The sequence below is a fragment of the Garra rufa genome, chromosome 5, assembly GCF_049309525.1.
Source record: "Garra rufa chromosome 5, GarRuf1.0, whole genome shotgun sequence".
Classification (NCBI taxonomy): domain Eukaryota; kingdom Metazoa; phylum Chordata; class Actinopteri; order Cypriniformes; family Cyprinidae; genus Garra; species Garra rufa.
Genome location: NC_133365.1, coordinates 24,149,651 through 24,176,945, shown reverse-complemented (window position 1 = coordinate 24,176,945; position 27,295 = coordinate 24,149,651). Strand labels below are relative to the sequence as shown.

General features: G+C 36.9%; 1 protein-coding gene across 5 annotated transcripts in view; it reads left to right on the top strand.

Annotated features, from left to right (window-relative positions):
• pisd (phosphatidylserine decarboxylase) overlaps window positions 1–26,729 on the top strand; it is a 35,423-nt gene extending 8,694 nt beyond the window's left edge. The window contains exons 1-8 of one of the 5 annotated variants that reach the window (XM_073839516.1): window positions 1,006–1,124; window positions 3,423–3,686; window positions 12,385–12,550; window positions 15,693–15,929; window positions 17,074–17,212; window positions 18,912–19,061; window positions 19,265–19,425; window positions 25,429–26,729. In XM_073839516.1, coding sequence (XP_073695617.1) covers window positions 3,628–3,686; window positions 12,385–12,550; window positions 15,693–15,929; window positions 17,074–17,212; window positions 18,912–19,061; window positions 19,265–19,425; window positions 25,429–25,653 — 1,137 coding nt within the window. In that variant the 5' untranslated portion in view covers window positions 1,006–1,124; window positions 3,423–3,627 and the 3' untranslated portion in view covers window positions 25,654–26,729. Of the gene's footprint in view, window positions 1–1,005; window positions 1,125–3,419; window positions 3,887–12,384; window positions 12,551–15,692; window positions 15,930–17,073; window positions 17,213–18,911; window positions 19,062–19,264; window positions 19,426–25,428 lie in introns of those variants that run through there. The other 4 variants (XM_073839513.1, XM_073839514.1, XM_073839517.1 and 1 more) reach the window with 4 other exon arrangements.
• Window positions 26,730–27,295: the final 566 nt, after the last annotated feature.

Genomic DNA, 27,295 nt, shown 5'->3' with positions numbered 1-27,295 from the left:
TATAAATGAAAATGTTTTATTGAGAATTTGGCTGCATTAAAATGCAGTATGTGATCACAGAGAGGCAAGACAATACGACGCACTGACGTCATGAATATGCTAATTAACATATGACGTTATTTAGCGACATTTGGCGACTTTTCAAGCGGGTTTTAGCTACTTTCGATTGAAAAAAGTTGGCTCCACTGATTGTCCGAAGATGATCTGTGCCATCTGAGACAAACCATCTAGGATGAGTTTGAAAAAGACCCAGTTCAAAACATATTGGCAGAAATATGAGTGCAAATTTGGCCTATTAGTGGCATAGAGAGTTTGAGCATGGTTAGTACTGAGATGGTCTTCTATCTGTGTGCCAAATTTCATAACTTTCCCGCAAGCATTTCTATGGGCTGCCATAGACTCCCAGAGCTGAAGAAGATGCTCTTTCATCATTATGCAAAGTCAGTTCACTAAATAATTTTTAGAATTACAATACAGCAGTCTTCCATACGCCTTTGACACACAACTAAAAATTGCTCATGTCTTACACGAGTCATCTTTTTTTATTAATTTATTTCTCACATTTTGGGGCTGATATTTTCTTCACTTTCATTTTTGTATTTGATAGCAGCAGTAATGAAATATTGAAACGTTTCATTTTTTTCTTTCCTAAATTATTGTTTAATGCATCATCTAGCCCAGCATGTGCTACAGCTTTACAAACCAATTCCCATAAGTAATTCACTGCAACCTCTCCACCCCAAAAACATTGAGTCACAGTATGTTGCAATAGCTGTCGTAACACACAAAAGCAATCACTCTGTGAATATTGTTGTGGCACATAATGTTTAATCACAAGTGCTTGGTCCTGTCAGTTATATTTATTTGTCTGTGGCTACTGAATGCACACACTATAGCTCTCTGCCGTTTGGTGTGTTTATGGAGTGGGATGGGCTCTTTGACGGTCATCGAATAGGAAGTGAGCCCCTTCACTCATTGGTCTGGTTAATATTTAGTGATGACATCACATAACACACTTGCCATATCTGAGCGGATCCTAGTACAGAGACAGTGAGAGGAGTCTAGTCCATTGAGAAGATCGACAGACCTCTTATTGTGTCACTTCGAGTATGAAGATTTCCTTTGTAAGTCATTTTTTAAGTGGTTTTGTATTTGTATTGTGGGAAGAATTTGAATTCTTTCTTTATCAGGATGTCAAATTATTTTATGTGTAGAGTAAGCTAGAAAGTCAGTCTTCAATTATTACTAGTGGGGGATCATTCAAAGTGTTTTTATACAGGGCTTTTCATTTTAAAATATATATCAAAAGTGAGTCGAGACAGGAAGATTTACTTCCTTCCTGTTTAATAGGAAGCCTCGAGTTCATGTGATTTGCTGGTGGTCAAGTTCGCTTTTTGTTTTCCTTTAAAGAATATATGAAGTCAGCTTTAGAAGTGTATTGTTTATTTGATAACATATTTATTTTTGCCAAAGCATAATAAATAGATGTAAATCTTTTTTAATTATTATTGTAATGCATTAAAACTACATAACACCAGAGTTTCCCCAAAGTGGGCTTAATGTAAGAACTGCAGTAGGGTTGTGAATTGATAAGAAGCTAATAATTAAATCATAAAAATATTGAATAAAAGTAAATTATTTTAATACTTGAACACTAAAAATACAAATATTTTATTTGTTTATCTGTCTGTAGTCAAAACTGAATGCTGTGAGACACGCAGTAGGATTTTTAGAGGGGAAATGTAAAAGAGAAAAAAATAAGAATTAGGGACAATTGATAAGTTATAAATAATTGACTGCCATTGTGTGAATAATTTGTAATTATGTAATCCATAAAAAGGTAACTGTAATCTGATTATGAGCATTTTAAAATGTAATATGCTCTAATTACGAGTACTTAAAGGATTAGTTCACTTTCATAACAACAATTTACAGATAATGTACTCACCCCCTTGACATCCAGGATGTTCATGTAAAAAATAAAGAAGTTGTTTTTTTGAGGAAAACATTTCAGGATTTCTCTCTATATAATATATCTGGTGGTCTTATGTGACAAATTGACAATTTATATACTTTTTAACCTCAAATGCTCGTCTTGGCTCGTCTCTCCACAGATCTGTGTGATCCGGGTCAATACTGTTAGGGTATGTCGAAAAACTCCCATCTCATTTTCTTCCCTAACTTCAAAATCGCCTTAAATTGCTGCAAAAGTACCGACACTGTGTTTACAAAGTGAACATACAAAGATGCTCAAACGCCCTTTACAAAAAAAGGTAAAAACAGCATTGTAGGACGATTTTGACGTTGAAGACATAAACGAGATGGGAGAATGACTACACATGCGCATTAAAGAGATGAGACAAGACGAGCATTTGAGGTTAAAAAGTATAGAAATTGTGAATTTGTTTAGAAAATAACCGATCGTTTCACTAGATAAGACCCTTCCTCGGGTGGGATCGTTTAGAGCCCTTTGAAGCTGCTTTTAAATAGCATTTTATGAAGTTCAAACTTGGGGGCACCATACATATCCATTATATGGAGAGAAATCCTGAAATGTTTTCCTCAAAAAACATAATTTCTTTACAACTGAAGAAAAAAAGACATGAACATCTTGGATGACAAGGGGGTGAGTACATTATCTGTAAATTGTTGTTATGAAAGTGAACTAATCCTTTAATATTTGGAATTATTTTAGATTACATGTAATCAGTTACCATATATAATGTATAAATATGTCAATCAAACCTTTGAGATCAGTAAGGTTTTAAATATATATATATATATTTTTTTTTAACAATTCTCATATGCTCATCAAGGCTGCATTTACTTTGCATTTACTGCATTTACTATGTTTGATCAAATAAATGCAGCCCTGATGAGCATAAGAAACTTATAACTTCTTACTGATCCTAAACTTTTGAATGGCAGTGTGTGTGTGTGTGTATATATATATATATATATATATATGTATGTATGTATATATATATATATGTGGTGTATATATAGGAGTATTATTGTCATAACAAATAGATTATTTGAATATAAAATTTATTTAGCAATTCTAAATTTTCTTATACACTACTGTTGCTGTACTGAAATGTTGTACAGAACATGCACAAATTAATATTCTTATAATAAAAAGCAAATTAAAGTAAATGCAATGTATTTTAGGGCTTGGTTGATGTGATGTTCTTTCTAGAGAAAGTGATTTTGAGATCAGAAATCGTTTATCATAACAGTCAGAAGCTCGTTGCTCTTTATCCTTCAGTTAAGAAAGAGATGAGAGAGAGAGAGAGAGAGAAAGAGAGGGGGGATGGGGTCATAGATGGAATTCAGGACCTACTGAGCACATGCTGACAGGATTGTCTGTTTACAAACCCCTCCCTCTCCTCCTCCTTTTCATATTGCCGCCTTCCCAGCAGCACCAGGCCTTGAATTCAGCAGCAGCTTAGAAGAGAAGGTGGACCCATCCGCCAGCTGACCAATCGCAGGAAAGCATCCCACACGTGACAAGCAGGGAGGGCCGGTCTTTAAGCTTCGCAGAGGAAAACCAACGGGCCAGAAGAACGGAGTGAGCGTGAGAGAGGGCTAAAGCCTGCCATACGCACTAAATCCTCTACAGTGATCATGTGTCAGGGGAGTCTGAAGCAACAGAAGGGGCCGGTGCGGAGCGCTGCGGGGAAATGGTGAGATGCTGCAGGTCTTTGCACAGCTCTCCCTCTTGCTACAATCTCCACAGAGTCAGGGTTGATGTGCGGCGTTTCCGTCCGCCGGGCTCCTCAGCGGGAGCGACAGGGGAGCCCGCACACGGCGCCAACAACGCCGGCACGGGAGGCCCTGGAGCCCCTGGGGGCCCGTCTCAGCTCAGCAACCGGAGCCGATTCAGGTACCGGCCTGGAGTGTGTGAGATGCTAGGATGTAGTGCAGGATGAGAATGTGTGTGGATGACGGGTGAATTTCGCTTGTCGGATCTAGAGCAGTTGTTGACGGAACGCTTGTAGAGAGAGAGGACAATTGAAGGATCAGTAGAGCTGGAAAGTGGGCGAGGGAGAGGGGATTATGGAGACCTTGCACGAACTGGGCCACCCTGCAGAGGGACAGTCAGTGTGCGGTGCGAGTTTGTGCGACGGCATTCGGTTGCCCCCGGATAAGCCCCCCTGTCACTGTCTCGGCTCTTTGGCCTATTTGCGACGTAACATTAGGCTGTTGCTAGCACTGTCCTTCCGATACAATCCACGCGGTTTGCATAGCTCTACTCGGAGCAGATGCTGTTCCCCTTGAGTGAGCGAAAGATGCAAAGAGCCGAGGGAGGCTCAGATTCAGCCAGTGATTGGCCAATGTGTGCCTGCAATGAAGAAACAAGGGGGGCTATGTAGAACAGAGAGTGTGTGAAAGAGAAAGACTCTGAATCCATAGACTTCACGTTTGTCTTTTTACTGGCTGCAATCATCACCTCTCAAACGTCCTTCGCAGTTTGAGTAATGCGCTGTGAATAGCTATTGAACTACAAGGTTTTCGATGGCTATTCATCTGCTCTGGACAGGTTGGGGGAGGGGATGAAACGCTCTAAATTCAATTGAATGATAACCTGATGACTGAAAGCTCTCGTAAAAACCCACAGTCATTGTTTGGAGCCGTTTAGGCGTACCGGGGCGCGGCGCACACTTTGGCATATTAACTGGATTTGCCAACCGCTAGAATGAGGTTGCGTAATGCACAGCGCTAAAAGTGTTGAATGTGAAAGGTTATACCAGGCACTTGCACAGCTCTTTACAAACGTAGTTATAGGACGGAAGCAACATTTGCACAGAGGAAGCTGCTAAATGCTGGTTATCAGGTTCATTGTTAGGTTGTATAATGAGTATTGTAGATTTAAACTAGATCTTTGCATTTTGAGTGGCAGTGGCATTGGCAAAGTTGCAGCTGTGATTCTAGGACGTTGCTAGGGCCTTCTAGGTGGTTGCTTAGTGTCCCAAGTGAAGTGAGCCCTCTATAATGGCTCAAATCCAACCTTCAATGCAAGTCTTTTGTCTTTTTTTTTACTGCCAGGCAGAAATGCTTGTCTGCCAGGTGCAGAACGAGTTAGGTGGATTTTAAATGTAAGAATTAAACAAATTTATACCATTAAATGTGAGCAGAAACTAGGAGATCGTCTAATCATAGGCCATGTTGGACATTATGTGGTCACGCTTCACAGATTAAAGACCTGAACACTTTTTTTCATGGAGGCGTTACCTGTTTATTTACATTTTAATGCTCATGTGTATTAGTTGATTAACCTAAAAATACAGCTGTGTTTGTATTACTGGAGCTAAAAAAGTGCAACATACAATACCAGTATTACCAAATCCACGCACGCTAGAAAAGAACCTGTCAACATTTCAGCAAAATTATATTGCATTGCTTCTTACACGTTTTGCAACACTCACTTTGAAAGTGAACGTAAATGTCTAGGGATGCACGATATTGGAGTTTTGCCGATATCTTTTATGATGATATTTTTCAGCTCATTTTGTCCGATACCAATATTTCCTTTTGTTTGTAAACAACATCAAGTCTCTCCTGTGCAGAAAAGATAAGCAAATTATTTTTAATTTTGGTTAGTTTTAAACAATAACTTACAAACAATAACTAGTGAAGTTGTTTTACAATGACAGTACAATAATGCTTTGAAAATAACTATAAATAAACTATATATCAATCACTGTATTTTATTTTTCAGAAAAATGCAGTGGTAACCTTAACATTTTATTTTAAGATTTATCATTTGTAGATGGTCTAAAGCAGGGGTCTTCAACTAAAACGGCTCGAGGTCCAGTAATGAACCCTGCTCACTAACTGAGGTCCGGACAATTATATATATAAAAAAAAAACGATTTATGTTTTTTGCGAGACCAGGGTATATGCAGCATATTTTAACTTAAATTCTAGACATTTAAATACCTTTTAAAGACCTGAGCAATCAATAAATAAATAAATAATTAAAATGACTGTAAAAAGCATGATTTACAATTCAGATGCAGGTTTCACAAAACAAAAAAGATTTCTTAAGAGCCAGAATGATCAATTCTTATATTTATTTAAACAATTATTTTCAATTAAGTATTATATTAATTAACATATACATATATTTTACTGCCTTAATTGTTAAAATTTGTATAACATGTTCTTGTCAATCCATCAGTTCACATTTACGACTCTACGTGTTTGCTGCTTAAAATCCATGGATTGATTTTTTTACATTGGTCTTTTTGACAACAGCAGACATATGAGCTGATTAAAAATGGCAGATCATGCTCTTCCAGCAGGAGGCGCTATCAGAATGGTACACAAAGCAGCGCTGCAGCTGGCTATGAAACGTGCAGCGCTCATATTTATTCAGTGGGTAGCCTTATAAAGTTTCATCGCAATTCTTGCCTTTTAGTCCCCACATTTAAGACAACCTGAAGCCATAATTACGACTTTCTTAACCCCTAATAATACTGCAGTCATCAATGAAAATTAAGAGCTTTATTTTAAACACCGACTTTCAAATAAATGTTTCTTTTTATTTTTTCCCCAATGTGTTTGGCGCACAAGAGAAATATTAGGGAAGTAAATTAATATCAGCATATTAAGTATAATCGTCTATCATTGTCTTGAGAGAATGTGCACGTGAGATGCTGGAAGCGCTGTTTTTACTTTCACTTTAACATATTGTGCAGTTTTCACGTTGCTTGTGTGATATCAATTAGCTCACCGTCATGGTTTAAAACATAAATATGCAAAAAAAAATACAGTATAAAAAGATATATTTACAATATTTTGCGACGTAACCCCAACATAATGCGTTTTCCATCCCAATTCTGAGAAAAAAAGTCAGAAGTCAGAGTTCATATCATATCTCTGATATTTCTTACAGTTGTGAGTTTATATCCCACAATTGACCCTTAGCAAACAGCTTGATTGACAGGCGATCTGATGCCGAATCCGTTATTTTTTTCGGCAAACAATTTAGACAGGAGAGTGGTTTAACTTAAAAAAAAATAATTGTGTGTATTGACATCTTTCCATGGTGGAGATGTGTGCTGAAGCAACCATGCCATTTTAGCTAGCTTCTACAAGTTTTTGAGCTCTCATATTTCACAAGACTCCTACAAGTATGTGCAGTGTTGTACCGGGTGGGCTATCGTGCAAGTTTAATATATAAAAAATGCCGTACATATACAGCATTTCATGACGCCAACTAGGGCTGGGCGATAAAACGATAACGATATATATCGCGATAGACAAGAGATCGATATCAATAAAAAATGTGTTCGATAAAACGTTCGATATTTTGTATTCTTCGTCAGCCCGCCCAGCCCCCCTTTAACGTCCAGTTAATTTTATTTTCAATATAGCGCCAGATCACAATAGAAGTTAAGGTTATCTTTCCTACAGAACGGGCCCTTGTTGTTGTATTAAACAAACTAAATAGCCTTATGTTATTTATCTTATTTACACGACGGCATGTGATTTCTGTCTCTACATGATCGCGCGTTTACAATGTCTCCTCACAGACGGGAAGGCGGACTCCATTCATAAAAACGGACTTTACTATAGGGCGGAATGCCGCGGAATTCGTCGATTTCAATACGTTTCAATATGAATCCTGCATGTTCCGTTTGCCTCTGTATGTTATGTATGAATGGAGGAGACGCGTTTTATTTTCACTACACGCATACTGCACACATGACGCTCCCGCTAATTTTTGGCCTTTGCATCTCACATGAGCAGACAAACTCCAATACATCTCCAAAGCTGCTGTGAGTGTCACTTTTTGTCAATTTTACCGTTTCATTAGTGAAACTAGCATCATTCATACTGTATTACACACTGAAACTTCACGGCAACCTGTCAAAATAAAAGTGCGGTTTAACGTGTAACAAAACAATATTAGTCTTGTATTACTTTGTACAGTATAATGTAGGTGTTTATATGTTCACATTTAAATAATTTACATAAAACAATATATATGATAAAAAATTATATAAAAAAGAGTCACCACTTAATTGTTGAAAAAATACTATTATTATTAAACCTTTTTTTTAACTGAATATAATTTTCCTTCTATGTATTAATTTTAACAGTAAAGCTCCTTTTATTTTTATTTTAAAAAATAAATCAGTGATTTTGCTTTCATTTGATTATCAGAAAAATGAAAACAAGAATTTCTGAAAAAAGCAAAAGATTGTAGGGCCCTATTGTTCAAAATGTTGAAAGGTTTGGACTTATTTTTTCACTGAAATAAATGTTTTCGTTATTACACAAAGTAGGCTAAAGTACCGGGAAAGAAGTAACGTTGGCTACTGGCAACCAGCAATCTGTGCAGCAATAAATATTATCAGCCAAGTACTTTGCAACAACCTCTGACCTGTGGTCAAGCCGTACTTCTGAGCCATACATTAGCTTGACCATTCACTTCATCGACAATGAATGGGGTTTGAATTGAGCATTAAGAGATAATTAAGTGTATATTGTGACTTTAGACTTATGTTTACATTTTAATTATTTACGTTTTCCAGGGTTGTTGAGATTTATGTCTTAATAAATGAGGGGATTATGATCAGAGGAAGGTTAAGTTTAAAATAAAAATGTTTGAATGTAATATATTTTTCTCCTGGTCCTTATTTTAAATGGGTCATAAAAAAAAAATCAATAATTATCGATATCGACCGATATGAAACACTGATATCGTGATATAGTTTTCAGCCATATCGCCCAGCCCTAACGCCAACATCAAAATTTACAGGCATGAAAATCCCTCACCTTTCAGCGAAATTCACCGTTTTAAAGCCAAAACAGGTGACCCACGTGAATCGTGTAGATCCGATGAGAAATAATTTGAGGGGGTGGGGGGGGGGGGGTCTTGGATGGTATTTATTGATTAATTAAAACTCAATATAAAGTGGATTTGAGCCATTTCAAATCGTGAAAGCTGATCGTCCCGCGTTCGTAGACCGTGCGCGCCATCCACTGACATCCAGGGCGCCATTTCTTCCTGCAGGACAATCCGCGTGGGAGAAGACGACAGGGGAGTGATCCACAATTTAATTCCGTGGTGTTTTTGTGTCACCAAAGGCTTAGGGGCCGTTCACATGCAGCGCGTTTTGCGCATGCAAGCTCTTTATTTTCAATGGAGCCACGCAGTTTTAAAATCCAAAGCAGAAATGTTTTTGTAACTGCCTTCATGGTTGCCTAGTAATAGCAGACGCTACAGAAGCGCGAGAGCTCAAGTGCTTTTAAATTGGTGGAGGAAGCGACACACCTCGCGTTTTCCATGCGTTTTTAGACGCATCATGTGAACGTACGCTTAAGAGAGTAAGTTACATTTAATGCTAAAGTATCGTTAACACTAATACAAACATTATTTTTGCAGTATGAGTGTGTTAGGGCAGTGTTAGGCCATTTCTTCAGAACCTGTGCTTGGCTTATTATTCCATTCAACTTATTTGGCTACTGTAAAATTGGCAAAGGGAAACTTTTTATCAAACATGTTTTTGTTTTTTTTCTGGCATGCTCTGTCTGCAATAGCAAATAGCATTTGTGGTTGATGGTATGTTTTTCAATAATGGTAGAAAACACTTATTAGGTTGATTTCTTTGCCCCCCCCCCCCCCCAAAAAAAAAAAAAAAAAAACTTGGCTGTCAATCATGATGGAAGAATAAACAAGTTAAGTTACAGCATGTCACCTAATGAGGCCGTAATATTTATTCTGTGGGAGTCCCCCCCACCTCCCGGCCCCATTAGAGGCCACATCACCCCTCGATCACCCTTCTCACCTTTTTCACCCCTGACCCATTTTAATGCCTGGATTTAGTAGTTTACAAATTAATAATGTACCACTATAATCATAAATTGTCTGAAAAGGAATTACAGTTGCAGTGTTTTACTGCCACTAGTATTAACTTTTTTACAAATATTAATAATTGGTTTTAGATGGAGACATGATTTTTAACAACCTGTAATTATTTGTAGTTTAAATATTTTAATGTTACATTGACAAACAGATTCAGAGATTTCAGTCTTCCATCTCGTTACCAAGATGGCGAAGTGGACTCATTTCTTTTAAAAGGGACTTTTCTCTCGTTGTGACGAGACTGGTCTCCAGAGTATGGTTCGATGTTGTGTCTATTTAGAGTAATAGCAATAAAAATTTACACCTTTCTGTGGGAGAGACCTGCACGTCAGATGCCCTTATGACACATGACGGGTCAATGTACTTTTAGATTGTGGAGGGAAATTATGTAGCCCAGGCACCAAAAGGTTGCCCGCTGAGCCTGACAAACCTGGCACGAGCTAGCGTTGCTATAGTTTTTATCATCAATACACTGAGGATTATTACTGTCTGATTACTCACCCGGACCATGATGCAAATGTTTCTAACCAAGATTATTGAATAGTACGTTTTGAAAGGGTCAAAATAAAGATGTTCTCATGTGCAGCATTGTGAATATACCTGACAAAGTCAGGTGACACCTTGAGCGTTTGCGTTAGGCCTTCTATGGCTAAGTCTCCTCTGTGCACAGGTCAGAACAGGGTTTCATCCTGATTAGGGTGGACACAGTATTATATTCTATAGATAGCTTGTGTTGCTGCAGCCCTGGACAGTCCCTGTCAACTCGGCTAGTGCTGTGTCATCACTTTCAGAGTGAAATATGACCCACTTTACTGTCACACTAAAGCTAATCTCACTTTAGCCAGAAGCCAGTAGTTCTTAGTGTCATTCTCAATAAAAAGCGAGCGGTTGTAGTCAAACAAGGCGATGCGTTCCATCAACAGGACCAGGATAGAGGTGCAACATTTTTGCATGCTCTGTTCCACTCGTCTAACAGTTGTGTTGATCCGGAATGTTATCCGCCCGCACAGATGCTAAAAATAGTGCAATGGACACAAAAAAATTATAAAAAGATTACTGGCAGATATCCCTCATGGCCTCAGTAGTTCTGTGGAAGCGTCCCACTCGGCTTGACGCATAAAAACATACATGTTCGTGTTGCTTAAATAGGTTAATGTTGATTAAAATGTGGCTTTATAGTGATTATAGTGTAGACTGGCCTAGGATTTCAGTCATGTATTTCTCCTTATGTACCATTTCTAGTGCAAGTGTAGCAGGAAGGTGACGATAAACCCTAAATGAGACTAAAGGTGTTAAGCAGGTGAAATCAGCCTTTGCTTAGACTGATGTAAGTGGAGTTGAGCTGAAAGGAGTATATGGTTGGTGTAGATAAGAGAAACTTAGATTTACAGTGGAGATTTGCTATTTCTATATCTTTCCTATCTCAAGTATCTTTTCTAGCGTTTATCTTCTGCTGTTTATTGTCTTCTATATGGCGTCTTTGTGTTTGGTCTTTGGTATGTTTGAGTGGGCTGAGTGTGTGTTTCTGCAAGTTTTATAAATCTTTCCTTCCTTCCTTCCTTTCTAGTATTTTGATAGAGCAGCCCAGTTCTGCTAAATGGCGAATCTCAAAAAGACATGTTTATGTTACATTGCACCCTAAAACCAATAAAAAAAAAAAAAAAGAAAGTATATTTTTAAAATGGAAGGTAATGCCAATTGTGGACAAATATTATGATTGTCATTAACTTAATTATTTGCCACTCAATAAAAAATAAATGTAATTGATCATTTAAATTTTATCTGACAATTCTGGCTTTTTTTTTTTTTATCAAAATTGCATGATATAAATTTGCAATTGTGAGAAAATTGCGAAGGGAATTGCGAGAAACTTGCAATTGCAAGAAAAAAATCTGAATTGTGAGATAAAATATTGCAATTCCATTTTTTAATTCAGCGGCGGAAACAGGTTTCCATAATATGATATTTAGATTACATTGAGGTTTGGAATGACATGCTTAATTGTTATAAAAATGTAAAATGTAATTTTCTATCATTAGTGTAAACAAATGGAGTTGCAGAAATACTTTTTTTTCCCAGCAGGATTTCATTTCCACCATCTTTCATTGGCAGACATAAATCATCCAGCTCCAATTTCACACCATTCATACTTCTTTCTCAAGATTTTTAGGGTGAAATATGATCCGGACATAGTCTTGAAGGTTTCTTGAGATTCCCGCTATAACAGTGATGTTCAATCCTCTTCCTGGAGGTCTGCATGCACAGTTTAGCTCCAAACCAATTCAATTACACCTGAACCAATTAGGTTCTTCAGAAACCTTGGCTAATTACAAATAGGTTGAAGCAGGGTTGGAACTGAACTCCTCATTAACAGGATTGGGCACTCCTGCTCTGCAACATTTAGACCATCTGGACATAATTTCTTTAATTTCCACCACCTTTATTCTTCATATATGTCTGTCTGGGTATTTTGTGCACTTTGGCATCATGGATTTGTTGTGCAGGTTGCAGTTCCCACAGCTGGCCCTGCGGCGGCGACTAGGCCAGCTGAGCTGCATGTCCCGGCCTACTGTCCGCCTTCGCTCATGGCCTCTGTCCTTCCTCTACTACATCCTGCCCTTTGGAGCGCTCAAACCTCTCGCCAAAGTAGGCTGGAGGCCGACAAGCAGAGTAAGTATAGGTGGAAACATCAAACGGAGCCTGTGTTTGTTTGAGTTTGCAAAATCTCACTATCCAGAGACATTAATGCCATCCATCAGTGTGTAACCAGTGTATAATGGCCATTTGGGATTTCATCTTTGATTACAGAAAATGTTACTGGAACCATTAAGGAATAATGACCTAAATAAAATGGATCTAAGATCAGTTCTTTTCATTTATAACCCAGAGAAAGGAAGCTACAAAATTGATGTGAGGTCAGCAGAAATAGCTGCTGCTATCAGCAGATGGCTACTTGCATATGGACCCGCTGAGCTCTGAGCTCCATTGGGACTTGTGTGAAAAGAGCCATTGTCCCATGGTGCAGCTCTGAACTGAGGAACACTATGTCTCTAGACTCAGTCGAGGGCATCGTGCCATGGTGGTTCTGACACCGCTATTGTTCAGTTCTCACGAAAAAATTGCCAGTCAGCCCATGCTGATGCTCTGAAGCAGATAACCGTATCTCCAGTGGCAGACAGGAAGTTACAGAGAAACAGAAAAATGTTTAGTCTGTTAATTGAAATCTACAGGAGGAGTCATGGCATCATGACTATGAATCATGAAATAATTTATGAAATCTTCTGATTGTACTGATATTAGAACACATTTTACATTACCTTTTGTCATTTAACGGATGCTTTTATCCACTTACAAATCACTTCACATGCTATTTACCACTAGAGCAAGCCAATAATATGTGCACGTAATGAACTTTTAAGTATATTTAAATGCAAAATGTATAGAAATGAGTAATTCTTATTTAATAAGTAATTATGTAAGTATTAAGTACACTGCCGTTTGGGGTCAGTGACATTTTTTTATGTTTTTTTTTTTTTTTTTTTTTTAAAGATGTCAGCATTTATTTGTTCAAAAATACAGAAAAGCTGTAATATTGTGAAATATTATTACAATTTATAATGACAGTTTTCTAATTTAATATACATTTAAAATATAATTAATTCCTGTGATTTTCAGCATCATTACTTCAGTCTTTAGTGTCACCTGATCAATGTTGAGTTGTACTACTAAATTTTATATTTTACATATAAACATTACTTATGTTTTACTGTGATACTTAAAAAAAAAAAGAAAGAATCTTAAAGGTATTCTGAAGGATCATGCAAGAAGACTGGAGGAGTAATGCTGAAAATTCAGCTTTGATCACAGAAATAAATTATACTTTAAATTAAAATAGAAAACTGTTATTTTAAATTGCAGTGATATTTCACAATTGTACTTTTTTTCAGTATTTTTAATCAAATAAATGCAGTGTTGATGAGCATACAAATCTTCTTTAAAAAAGTAAAAAATCTTACAGATGCCAAACTTTTGAACGACAGTGTATAATAAGAGAATATAAGTATATTTTTAATATATTTTGTTATTTAATATATATGTAATATTTTTACATTATTCAGCATTCAGTGCTGAATATTTTGTTAATGAAATGAGTTTTTTAAATTTTTAGAAGGTATTTAATAACCCTCGCAGCATCTGAATTGGGGCTGGGCGATTAATCGAAAAGTAATCGAAATCGACATTCAGAACCTATAATCGATCAAATTTTTCCAGGTCAATTATTTCAATTACTTTCCCTTTAAAAACACTACTGTGTGTGGAGTCACGTGACCCCGCTCCGTTACGTTACGTTATTCCGCCGACATGTCGATGGAGAGCTTAAACAGTATTTATACAGTAAAAAGTATTTACAGGATATACAAGAGTAATTTTATTTAGAAGAGATACTGCTTATTTTGCTTATTGCTTATTTATTTTGTTTCCAAAAGTGCAAGTTATTTATTTTCACTAATTTAAGAAAAATGTGACTTTTCATTATAAGCAATGTGTGCTTTAATTTCAGTTGTTCAACACTGATGTTCAATAAATAATCATAGATAGTGTGTGCACCCTTCATTCAAAAATGTCTCACTTGTAATATGTGCGCATATTTACTGTACAAAACTTGTCAGTGAACTATGAGGGCAAAAAAATAAATATTATTCAAATATAATTTTATTAATGAATAAAATAATCGTTCATTAATCGTAATCGGGTTAAAATGCTCAATTAATCGAGATTTTGATTTTAGGCCAAATCGCCCAGCCCTAATCTGAATAATAAAAAGAAACCGAATATTGCATCCCAACTATTGGCCATTTGCTAAAACTATTGGTCATTGTTGAACCCACATAAAAAATAATGCAATCAAAACAAAACCATTACCACTAGCAACTGGAGTTCAACTAAATAAATAAAATGCTGTTACTAAAATTGCTGTTTAAAATGTGAGGTTGTAATGACACACTTTTGGTTCTTAAAGAGTATTTTCTGGGTCAGGCAACATTAGACATCCTACACTTCCTGCTTGTTAAACCCGTGACTATCATCTACAACCCACCACCCTGTAAGATGCGAGAGTGTCCACATATAGCCTCCTGTCTGTCAGCTGGGATTGAAGCTAACTACAGTAATCCACTTACACTGAGCACTCAGGTCAGCTCATGTCATGCATCAGCCTCCATGCTATCTGTAGCACTGATCTAGGATCCCTCCTTGCCACATCAATAATGATCAGTGAGCTACACTGATCTAAATACTCTTAGAATCCAAACACTGGAGCACATGGAGCACAGCGGGTGATGTAAAGCCATATGCAGGTGCTGGACTCAATACAGCAGGTTTTAAAACACTTTAGATGCTCACCTGCATTAACAATGAGTGCGCTTATCTATTTTACAAATATCATGAATTATTCTTAAATATCAGGCAAATTTACAACCTGAACTAACCTTGCCTTGTTATATAAAGTTCAAATTTTGACCTGCCATAGGGTCATGGGGGTCTGTAGGAATGTGCTGCTGAAATTTCAGGGCATCACTAATTTTTATGCTGCTTTCCATTTCAAAATCAGATGTGGGATATTGATATTTTACATTTGATAATAAAGCATTTTATCAAATGATGTATAAAGAAACAAAGTGGCACAGCTTGCGTTTGCTTTGCTGGTGGAAGATTATTAAGTGTGTTTACTTCCCGTTCTGCAAATGTTTGCTTTTGTGTTTGAACAGGTATTTGAGCATGGCATCTCTAAACTCTGTCTCTTGGGATGTAGGTTACAATCTACAAGTCCATACCCACAAGACTCCTCTCCAGAGCCTGGGGTCGCTTGAACCAGGTGGACCTGCCAACTTGGTTACGGAAACCTATCTTCAGATTGTATATATGGACATTTGGAGTAAACATGAAGGAAGCGGCCGTAGAGGATTTACAGCACTACAGAAACCTGGGCGAGTTTTTTAGGCGCAAACTCAAACCGCAGGTCCGGCCAGTGTGCAATTCGCACTGCGTGGTGAGTCTGGGTTTGTAACTGTAAAAAAGCCATTATTTGAATAGATTTGTCATCCCATTCACTTTCATTCATATGCACACCCAGGATAATGGGTACATGTCCAAGCATTTAAATCGAATTTTCATTCCAATAAAGCCAATACATGGCCTAAATGTTATAATTCAGTAGAAGTTTAAAAGAAATAATGAAAGGAAGTAATATAATAGAATTTTTTAATACAATATACAGAAAACATACCAAACAGACAATATACAATGCCCTTCTCCACTAATATTGGCACCCTTGGTAAATATGAGCAAAGGTGGCTGTGAAAAAAAAAATCTGCTTCGTTTATCCTGCAGTTCTTTAATTAGAAAAAAATTCACAAAATTCTAACCTTTCATTGAAGTAAAACAATGTAAAAACTCACTTTTCTCTAGTTCACGTTGGCCACAATTATTGGCACCCCTTAGAAATTGAAGTAAAATATCTCTGAAGTTTATTACCAATAATTTAAAAAATGTTTAGCACACCAGGGTGGCTAGGAGTATAAAATTGTCCAGCCATGACTTTGTTGCACAGGATTCTAAACATGATGAACACAAAGGCCAAATTCCCTAAAGTAAGCAAAACCAAATAATGTAGTTCTGATGTGCAGAACAAGTTTGTTGAGCTTCACAAAAGAGAAAGTGGCTGTAAGAAATAAGATAATGCACTGAAAATTCCAGTTTCCACCATTAGGGCAATAATTACATTCCAATCAACTAAAGATGTTACAAATCTGCCTGGAAGAGGACATGTCTATATCATCCTAATACACGGTGAGGAGGAGACTTTGAGGGGCCAAAGACTCTCCAAAGATCACAGCTGGACCAAATGGATAAATAATCTAATAATTGGGTGCCAATAATTCTGGCCAACGTGAACTAGAGAAAAATAATTATTTCATAATGAGATTTCCCACCAGTTTGCCTTGTTTTACTTCAATTAAATGTTAGATTTTTTTTAATGAAAGGTGTAAAGGATAAACAATGCAATTTTTTTTTTGTTCACAGCCACCTTTGCTCATATTTACCATGGGTACAAATATTAGTGGCGGGCACTGTATCGACAGAGATACTTGCAGACTAGTTTGGTTCACCTTGACTGTTCATTTGCTCCACAGATCAGTCCAGCTGATGGCAAGATCCTTCATTTTGGCCGTGTGAAGAACTGTGAGGTCGAGCAGGTGAAGGGAGTAACCTACTCTTTGGAAACGTTCCTCGGGCCACACAACTGGACCGAAAATTTAACTGCTAACAGAAGTAAGTCTCAATAAAATTGCCATTTGCCCAAGTAGGACATGTTCCTGGATTGAAATCCTTCAATACTGGAACATCACAAGATTAACGTTAGAAATTTTGGAAAAGTGACTTTAATAGGTTTTTCAAGCAGCTAAATCCATTTTTAGATTGTAAAAATGACTTGGGAAAGAAGATTATCACTCACTCTATCAATTTCCATGCACGCTATACAGTCAGCGGAAAATAAGACATGTACTGGTTATCACAACAGTGGTAGTTGAAGCAGTGCTAAGGCATTTTTAAGTTTGTTTTTAAATTAGCAAAATATTATAAATGTAACATTTTGGTTTACATTTAAAAAAAAAAAAAAATTCCCCACAGTCTGTATTGTATATTTTTTGAATCACTGTATGTTTTACTTCATATTTCTAATGCCTCAACAAATTTAGCTTAATGTTGTACCCTAAGCATAATCTACACTGTAGTTTAAATGTTTGGGATCAGTATAATTTATCACCATGGCTGCATTTATTTGATCAAGAGTACAGTAAAAACAGTAATATTGTGAAATAATATTACAATTTAAAATAACTGTTTTGTATTTGAATATATTTTAAATATATATTTCTGTGATGGCAAAGCTAAATTTTCAGCATCATTACTCGAGTCTTCAATGTCACATGATGCTGATTTGTTGCTCAAGAAACATTTCTTGATATGTTGATGCATTTTAAGGATTTCAGGGGGTTTTCAGGATTTTTGATAAATAGAAAGTTTAAAAGGACATTTATTTGAAATAAAAATATTTTGTAACATTATACTTTACTACGGAAGCCTGTTTCTGCCACCGAATAAGAATAAAAAAAGGTAATTGCAAATTTTTCTCTCACAATTCTAAAGATATAAACTCGCAAAACAAAATCGCAAGATACTTACAATTTTCTAATTTGTTTTGAAGAATTGAGTTTATATCTCATAATCATACAAAACAATTGAGAATTGAATTTTTATATTTTGAGAAAAAAATTTTCCCCTCAGAATTGGACTTCAAAACTCACAATTTTTATATATTGAGAACATATCAGTGAGATATATTCATTTGTGCTTAATGGAATCATTCCCCCCAATATTAACCTTTTGAAACCTGACATAACACCTAAAAATTATGTGAGTTCTACTTTTTTTTTTCTTGCAATTGCGCGTTGTTTTTTAATTCTAAAAAAAAAAAAAAAAAAAAGTATAAATTGCAAATTTGTATCCCAATTCTGAGGGGAAAAAATGCAGAATTCCAATTACCTAGTCATCAAGGAACATGTCCTACTTGGGTAAATCATGCTAAGCTTATCCATCTTATTTTTCAATGCCGAAGTTTTCTGGTAATATGTGAGAATTCTAGTTTATAAGCCGCTGTACGAAAATAACGAGAAGAATAACGAAGTGCCGTAAACGGTAAAACTGATTGTGTTCATAATTAAGATAATAAATGAAAATAATATGGTAAGACACACCAGTTTGAAAAATCAAGCAGCAAAACAAGCCGTTTTGTACAGCTAAAAATACCTGGACACGGATGAAACCAGAAACCACACCTATAAAATTTAAAGTGGATAGTGCCATGTGAAAAAAAAAAAAATTCCAGTATGTTTCATATTAGTTTTTCTTACCAATTATTGAAAATAATCACTTCTATTTTTCTTCTCTTATTCCTTGTCATGCTCAGATGAGGATGATCCTGGCACGTACCAGGATGCCCTGGTCACTAAAGAGGGGAATGAGTTGTTTCACTGTGTAGTTTATCTGGCTCCAGGTGACTACCACTGTTTCCACTCGCCTACAGACTGGAGGGTGGCACACAGACGCCACTTCCCAGGTCAGTGCATTAAATGTTCTCTATTTTGCTTTCTGAAAATATGATTTGTTATTAAAAGATTAATCAACAAAGACTTTACGTCTTATATGCTTAAGTTATAACCATCTTTTCTAATCTGGAGGCGACTGAGCAGTGCGATACCATCAGTGTGTAGTTACATAACTGAAGCACAGTGTAGTCTGATATGCACGTGTTTATTGTAGGTTCTCTGATGTCAGTGAACCCAGGAGTTGCACGATGGATCAAGGAACTTTTCTGCCATAATGAGCGGGTGGTCTTGAGTGGGGAGTGGACGCACGGCTTCTTTTCACTCACAGCTGTAGGAGCCACAAACGTGGGATCTATACGCATCTATTTTGACAAGGTTAGAACTTTTTTGTTCATGCTGATAATTTAGCAGCCTTAGAAATTTGCATATCAGATATAATAAAGGCTTTATAGAGTCTTCTGATGACGTACAATATCATCGCGTGATACAAAAATTTTCATATTGTAATCTACATATTCAGTCTTTGCATGACATGAATAACTCTTACCTTCTACTGTAAAGTACTGTCTATGAAAATCTCCAATACACATCACAGATAAACCAGATATGCATTCCCCGAAAGCAGAATGCATTTCAGCGTATTCCGAGTGCAAAGTGATTCTCTTCGTTCAAAAGTTCATAGCTGTTAGATTAGAAATATTGTGGTTGTGCAACATCTAGTTCATGATGGGTATCCAGCTGTTTGTTGAGCCATTTTTGTACTGTGACTATTTTTAAAGCAGTCTGTTAGGTCTGAAGGGCTCCTGGGGACAAGTAGCACCATAAAGAACCAGCAACAGACTATAATTTAATCTCTCCATAACACCTCACAAATAAACCTGCGGATTCTACGTAAAAACAGGAACATTGCTCACAGCAGGTGATTTGTCCAGCAGTATTGAAATGCCGGTGAATTTGTGTTCAAGCACTGCTTTGAAAGCTGTAGCCATGATGCTTTAAATTAAATCCTGGACATGAATATTAGATTTAAAAACTAAACAAAAATTAGAAATCTTGCCTCGGCAACTAACTGAAATTAAAGAATTAGTTGACTTGTAGAATAAAAATTTACTCTCCCCTATGTCATCCAAAATGTTCATGTCTTTCTTTTGTCCATTTAGTGGACTTCAATGGTGGCCAGAGGGTTGAAGGTCCAAATTGTAGTTTCAATGCAGCTTCAAAAGGCTCTACACGATCCCAGCCAAGGAATAAGGTCTTATCTAGCAAATTGAAAGTGAAGTTCCCTTTACAAAAAAAAGAAAAATGAAAATGATTTTCACCCTACCCTACCTTTTTGAACCGGAGTACACAGATGAAGAGCTAACCGTGTGTCATAGTGCAAGATGAGCATTTGTAGTTAAAAGGTGGGTGTGTGTGTGTGTGTGTGTGTGTGTGTGTGTGTGTGTGTGTGTGTGTATATATATATATATATATATATATATATATATATATATATATGCTTTTTTTTTAAATGACCAATGGTTTCGCTAGATAAGACTCTTATTCCTCGGCTGGGTTTGTGTAGAGCCCTTCGAAGCTGCATTGAAAAAGCAATTTGGAACTTAAACCGTTGGCCACCATTGAACTCCGCTATATGGAGAAAAATCCTGGAATGTTTTCCACAAAGACCTTAATTTCTTATCAACTGAAGAAAGAAAGACATGAACATCTTGAATGACATGGGGGTGAGTAAAATATCAGGGAATTTTTATTCTGGAAGTGAACTAATTCTAGTACAAAAGTACTAAAATGACTAAAAGTGAATTAAAAATAATGCTTTATAGAAAAAACAAAACAAAAATGACATTAGTACATAGTTATTGAAACCTAAAATGAACACTGAAAATATAAACAAAAGCTAATTTAAAATATTAATTAATACTATAATAGTGTATAACTAATACTATATTAAAACCATAATTATATCACATTTTAGTAAAATGATCTTTAATAAGCAGCATGTCTGTTATTTTTTTTTTTTTTTTTTTTTGAGAATTGCTGCTGCTTCTAAATGTGTCACCCTTTCCAATCTGCCTCTAAACAGATTAAAGCTCATCTGTCAGCCTTACTAATCAACTAGTCGACCACAGACCTTAGTCAGGTTAGACGCCATATTGAATACTGTGAAGGCTGTAAAGGACAGATGCCTTTTGTGCATTTTTGCTTGCTAACCCCTGGTCACTGCAGTGTATGGAAAAAAGCAACATAAACGTGTGTGTGTAAGCACAATAAGACATGAAAGAGAACTTAGTTTAGTACTCACACGCCGAGTATAATCGATATACAAACGATTGCTAATACAATCTATATCCTCCATTCTTTCTAAATATATGTGCATTTTAATATTTTTGCATGTCCTCAATGAGCCCTGTTTCTGAAGAGTACTCATGTGCATAAACCCCAGAGTATGACGTGAGAGGGAACCCACGATGAATCAAACATCAAATAAAGCAAAATGATAGGAAACGAAAAATAGTAAATTGGTCATTAGATGTCATGTTCAGTACAGCAGCGTCTTAGAGATCGCGAATCAGTTAAATAGTAGAAGTTACTTCACCACCACATGCACGTGACATTATTAACAATGGCATTATATTATATTTTTGAACTAATGTGGTTCAACACATGTTGTGGTTTCCACAACAATGCATCGTACTATGGTTAGACAACAAGTTACAATGTACAGCAACGTGGTGCAAACTTTTCTCGAGCTTTGGACTTCAAAGGAGCTTCATTTCGGCCTGATTTTGACCTTTGTTTGAGATGACATCACGCCCCTTCTTTTGCCTGAAGTATACTGGCGCCTACATGATTTAATTTCTGAATAGCCACAGAATCACTCTTGTTGGTGTGCGATTTATTTTTTGTAATACCATTTGTGGTTTTTCAGCATTAGCAGAATATTGAGCTCTACCTCTAAGAGTGAATTTGTCCTCATTCCTAATAGGCCATAATTAGACCACCAGACAGTAGTGGGCTTGTGTAACAATGTGGGTTAATGGGTAAGATGAGTGTTTGAAAGTAGATGGTAGTGACACCTGTGTGTTGTATCCTCACTTGGATAAGTGGTGTTTCATTAGCAGGATATGACCTCACATGACCCATAATACCGCATTTCTTAAAGTGCATGTTTTCCTTAACCCCTTAAGCTCTGCAGCTATTTGGGGGATTTCCGCCTGCATTTGGCCTACCTAAATTCAAATGGTTCCCCTATACACATACAATGGAGGAAATTTTAAAAAATGGTTTCATTGTATAGAAAACCTTTTAAACTACATAATATCAGTGTAATTCTTTATAAATAACATTATATAGGTTTCAAATATTACAATAAAAACAAAAAAAAACATAGGCGCTTTTTGATTTTTTTTTTTGAAAGTCTGTTACTCAGGATTTAGGTGTCTCAGTTCTTTGCAAATTGTTTTGTTTGATTCCACTAGGTCTCAGGATATACCAGAAAAAAGATTATTTCATATAACAGTTTCTAATTGAAAGTTATTGAATTATAACCGAAGGGAGTCGCATTGCCCCTTTTCCCCCTTTTCCCCCCTTTTTTCCCCCTAAAAGTGTCCTTCTGTTTCTTTGCAAAAACAGGTTTTATAAAGCACATTACCCCTTAGAATACTATTTTACTATGTACCATAGCACTTTTCATGATAATTGACTGAATTATGTTTCATTTTTATGTTTGCCTGTGTATTTACTGAAACACCTACTGTACTTTACTGTCAATATTCAATATACACTCAATACATAGCTTAGCAGATTGTTTTGGTGTCCTTTACGTTTCAAAGTAATTATAAGAACAAAACAAACCTGAATAGAAGCACTGTTATACTTATAGACGCGCTTATGAGCCGCGGATCCTCTGCTCTCCATGGAAACGGCCCGTTATTTATTCATTTAGCGTCTATTTTGGATAATGGAGACCGCTATATTCCTCTGAGATGCATATCTCCGGTTTAAGAGTCCAAAAACTGCATATCCCACAATGCCCTGCACCGTCGAAGCATCTTTTGTGACCCGGAACCTCTCCATGCCTCTTCTTCGCGTCTGGAGAGGGAGAGGTGTCATCGTTCACCTCTGTTCGGCCGGAGACTGTAGGCGTTTCTCAATGTCAAGGAAGGATCCTCGGAAGCCAGAATTTCGAGGATGCTACGTCATCGACATCCGTCGAAGGACTGTTCCAATGTCGAGGATCCTCGGAGTTTCAACCAAGGACTGCGTCCTTCGTTCGAAAAATATCCCATACACAGGAAAGGATGCATAAGGCCCTGATCACACCGAACGCGTCTTTTAGTTCTAAAAACGCGAGGCGCACAGCACTGCCTTGTTTGGTGACTTTTAATAAAAGAGCAGTGTGCTGCGTTTTTTTTATGTTGCTAAGCAACGACCAAAACTGCTGTCCTGTCAGTCAAATCAAAGGATTATAGCGCGAGCCCTCTAAAATCTTTGTTTTTTTCTGTTAAGTAAACTGTCATTTTAGCAGAAACCCTAAATAATACAGCTCCGGGTTACCCACGATAGACACTAAAGGTTTCTCCTCCTTTTCTGCAGTCTCCGGACTTTTTAAACAACGGTAAACTTTCGTCACCACAACAGAAGGCCCGCCTCTCCATTCATTCGATTGGTCAATGAAAAAGAACGCGAATGACGTTGGGCGTTTTTCTGCTCAGAGTTGATTTTTTTTCAACTTCAGGCGCTCAGAGCGCTGCTGCAAAAACGCGAGGCACAGCAGGCGGCGAAAACGTGAGGCGCCCGGGGCGCATAAGCAGCGCGGAGAACGCTCACTGCCAACAGAAAACCATTCAAAAGAGGCGCCTCCAACTTCAAAAACGCGTTCTGTGTGATCGCGGCCTAAGTGTAGCCTTCGCGCTCTTCGCGCTCTAAAATCACCCACAATCCTATGCGCGCAGCTTTGCTATCTTGTTCAAAAATACAAATGTCGGACGTTAGCGGAGTCATGAAGGGATCATTTTGCTCAATAGGGTAAAAATAGTGTAGTTGGGGAAATTAAAAAATAAACTTGTTTGTGAGATAGGACAAGTCTTTAACAAATAGTTGTTAAATTATAAATATTTTTCAATATCAAATATTATTACAATATTATATTATTTTTTAATTTCCCCAACTACACAATGGCTTGGTTGAATTCCGGTCTGTTATTTCTTGATAACAGACAACCGCGAAATATACGGCACACGGTTGCCATGAAAAACAGAGCGTTGCTATGGACGCAGTTCTGTTCACTCAGGCAATATAATCGTTTTTAAATCAATAAACTCCTTTTTAATCATATTGATTTTTTGACTGTCAAGTGTGTTTAAACAGTGCAGGGTCAATTTGACGTAATGGATGTAATTATTTTTAAATAAATGATAAGAGCGGACCTTTCACTGAGGTAATGACGCAATAACGTGCACTTGTTAGCCTGTTCCATTTATGTGTTCTCCGAATGCTTAAGAGGAGCCTCGCCTAGCCTCTGAAGGAAGTGACTTGGAAGGACCAGTCCTGCCAAGGACGTATCCTTGACATTGAGAAACACCTTGAAATCTGATCTACTGACACGCTCTGAATGCAGCCGCAGACACACACACACCTGCTTGAGCGGTTCAGAGCGCGCTTGGAAAGCCGCGCCCGTTCTTCCTTGAGCGCGTCTGGCAAAACAACGGATTTCTCAGCAATGAAGCAACGCAGAAACGTGAAAATGGTCTTGTTTGAAAGAAGAGATCCTAATCTAAAAGATAAAATGGAATTTGTGGCTCACTGAAGCAGTAGTATGTGGAGGAAAGTAATATAATATATTATCATATTCTTCAAGTATATTCTGACATCGCGATTCAATTGAAGATTATTTGATCTGTGTTTGTCACACAATAAAATGATTTACATGGTCAGATTCTTGAGAATGAGCGCTTTCTTGTGATATATGATTTGTCTGTTTTGAGAAAAATATAAGAAATACACATTCTTTGTAATAATTCTTCACAATCGTTAGGCGGAAATGTGTGTGTGGTACGACATAAATTCTAAGCATAATTTTACTACTTTATGTATCATAAAACTAAAAGTTATGGTATTCCTAGTAAAGAGGAGACTCTAAGCTTTCAAATGAGATCATTTATGGGCTGATACTATATGAGGAAGGTCATGTAAATGAAGCATGAAACATTTCGAAACACTTTTAAGAGGTTAAATCGAATGGATTTGGATTTTATACATATTAGAGAGGTTCCCCATCTGTTACAAGTACCAGATTTGGAGGGTTGTTGAATTTTTTTAAAAGGCAAACAATTCGGTTTTAGTGCACTGACATTAACTGTTTTTTTTTCTGTTTAGGAGCTTCGCACCAACAACCCTCGATACAACAAAGGAACGTTCAACGACTTCAGCTACGTCACAAACAATAACCAGGAAGGTGTAAGCATGAGAAAAGGAGAGCACCTGGGCGAGTTCAACCTGGGCTCCACTATTGTACTGTTATTCGAAGCTCCACGGGATTTTACCTTTAATTTGAAAGCAGGCCAGAAGATCCGTTTTGGAGAACCTCTCGGGACAATGTAACGCCGACAAGAGGGGAACGGAAACTGATGATGGACACGCGAAACTGTGTGCAGATGCATTCAGGGTCTCAAAAACTAATACACTTACATTTGCAGAGATGTACTCTGTTTAAACTGAGATACATGTGTGTTCATATGTACTCACTCAAACACCACTGTTGCATTATTGCCATTGGGTTCTCCCAGTCGTTTTGTTAGGGTTCATAGGGTTTTTTTGTTGTAAAGTAAGCAAAGCTTAGACCATCATGTTGTAAAGTATTTGTTTACCATGAAATGCCATCCAGTTTTTTTGGGCTCTAAATTATTTTTCTATTTTATTTTAGTTAAACGGTTGTTTTGTTTTTGTGTTTGCCCATATTGCCTTTGGCTGGAGTCAACCTGCGTGAAGAGTTCAGGATTTCCACAGCTAACTCTGCAGTCATTGGGAATGTATGAGAGACCATCACTATTTGGTACCTTCATATTTCACAACATCTTTAAAACCGTTCTCTCTGTCCAACTTTTGCTCTTCACGAAGGTGCAAGCCATTTTGACAGTAAAATCGTGGCCACATTTAAGAAAGAGTTTTGGAAAAGACAGGCGACAGTTATCACTGCCGTTGTTCTCTGGCATTGAATTATGCCTTTGCTTGTTGGTCCAGCAATTAGTTGGGAGATAAATGTTAAGTGTTATACTGTCTCAACTTGATTAGTGCCAAAACGCAAGATATATTTTTACTAACACACCTTTTTTTGCCCTTTTGATATGAATCAAGTTCTTGTGATCTTATGGCTTATGTTTTTCGTTCTTGGACTTTTCTTTGATTAACCAGCACTTGACAAGTTCTACACCCCGAGCTAAGGATAAAGACCCTCCGGACTCCCCTGATCTGGACCACACATGTGTATGAGGATTAGGGGAAGGAATGTGGAAACTTAGCTTTGAATGTGTTGAAAACACTGGGCTTTTATGTGCACTGGGCCACACTTCTTTTGGAGAAAACTCTTGGTAATACAACTCATGTAACATAGACATTAATTACAAACTAGTTCAGAGTGCAAGAAACATGTCATTAATAAATTTTGACAGTTATTTAAATGTGTTGTATAAAAGTGTGATCATTTGATATCATTGTAATTCTTTTTCATAAGTTTGTACTATCTTTACCAGGAAAATTCCTGAGTTTTTCCAACCCATTCATTTATGTAAAGTATCTGGCAGGTTTGGTTTCGTAACTTTTAAAGATGAAACAATAAGTGGAATGTTAATATACACAGTTTGTGGAGGATTAGTACAGTAAGCTTCTCAGGACAGTTGTGTATTTATACACGGGGGAATATAAAAAGGAGAAATCTGACCATGGTATTTGAGGAAAGTAATTTATCATTACGTAAGCCTGATTAATAATGAACAAAATCTCAGCGGAATATGGATTAAAATGTCAGGTGCTTTGAAGGGGTTGAATCAGGAACGGTATCAAGCAGTGTGTACTTAATTTAAACTTAGGTAAAGGATGTTTTTATAATTCTTATTTAAAAATTCATTGTTTTATTACTTAATAATAATTAAAAGACCGCATGGAATATTTGTACTTTAAAAAATGATGTCACCCACAGGATTATTGAAAACGAGAAGCTTCTAGAAGCGAACCGGCCGACTGGGGT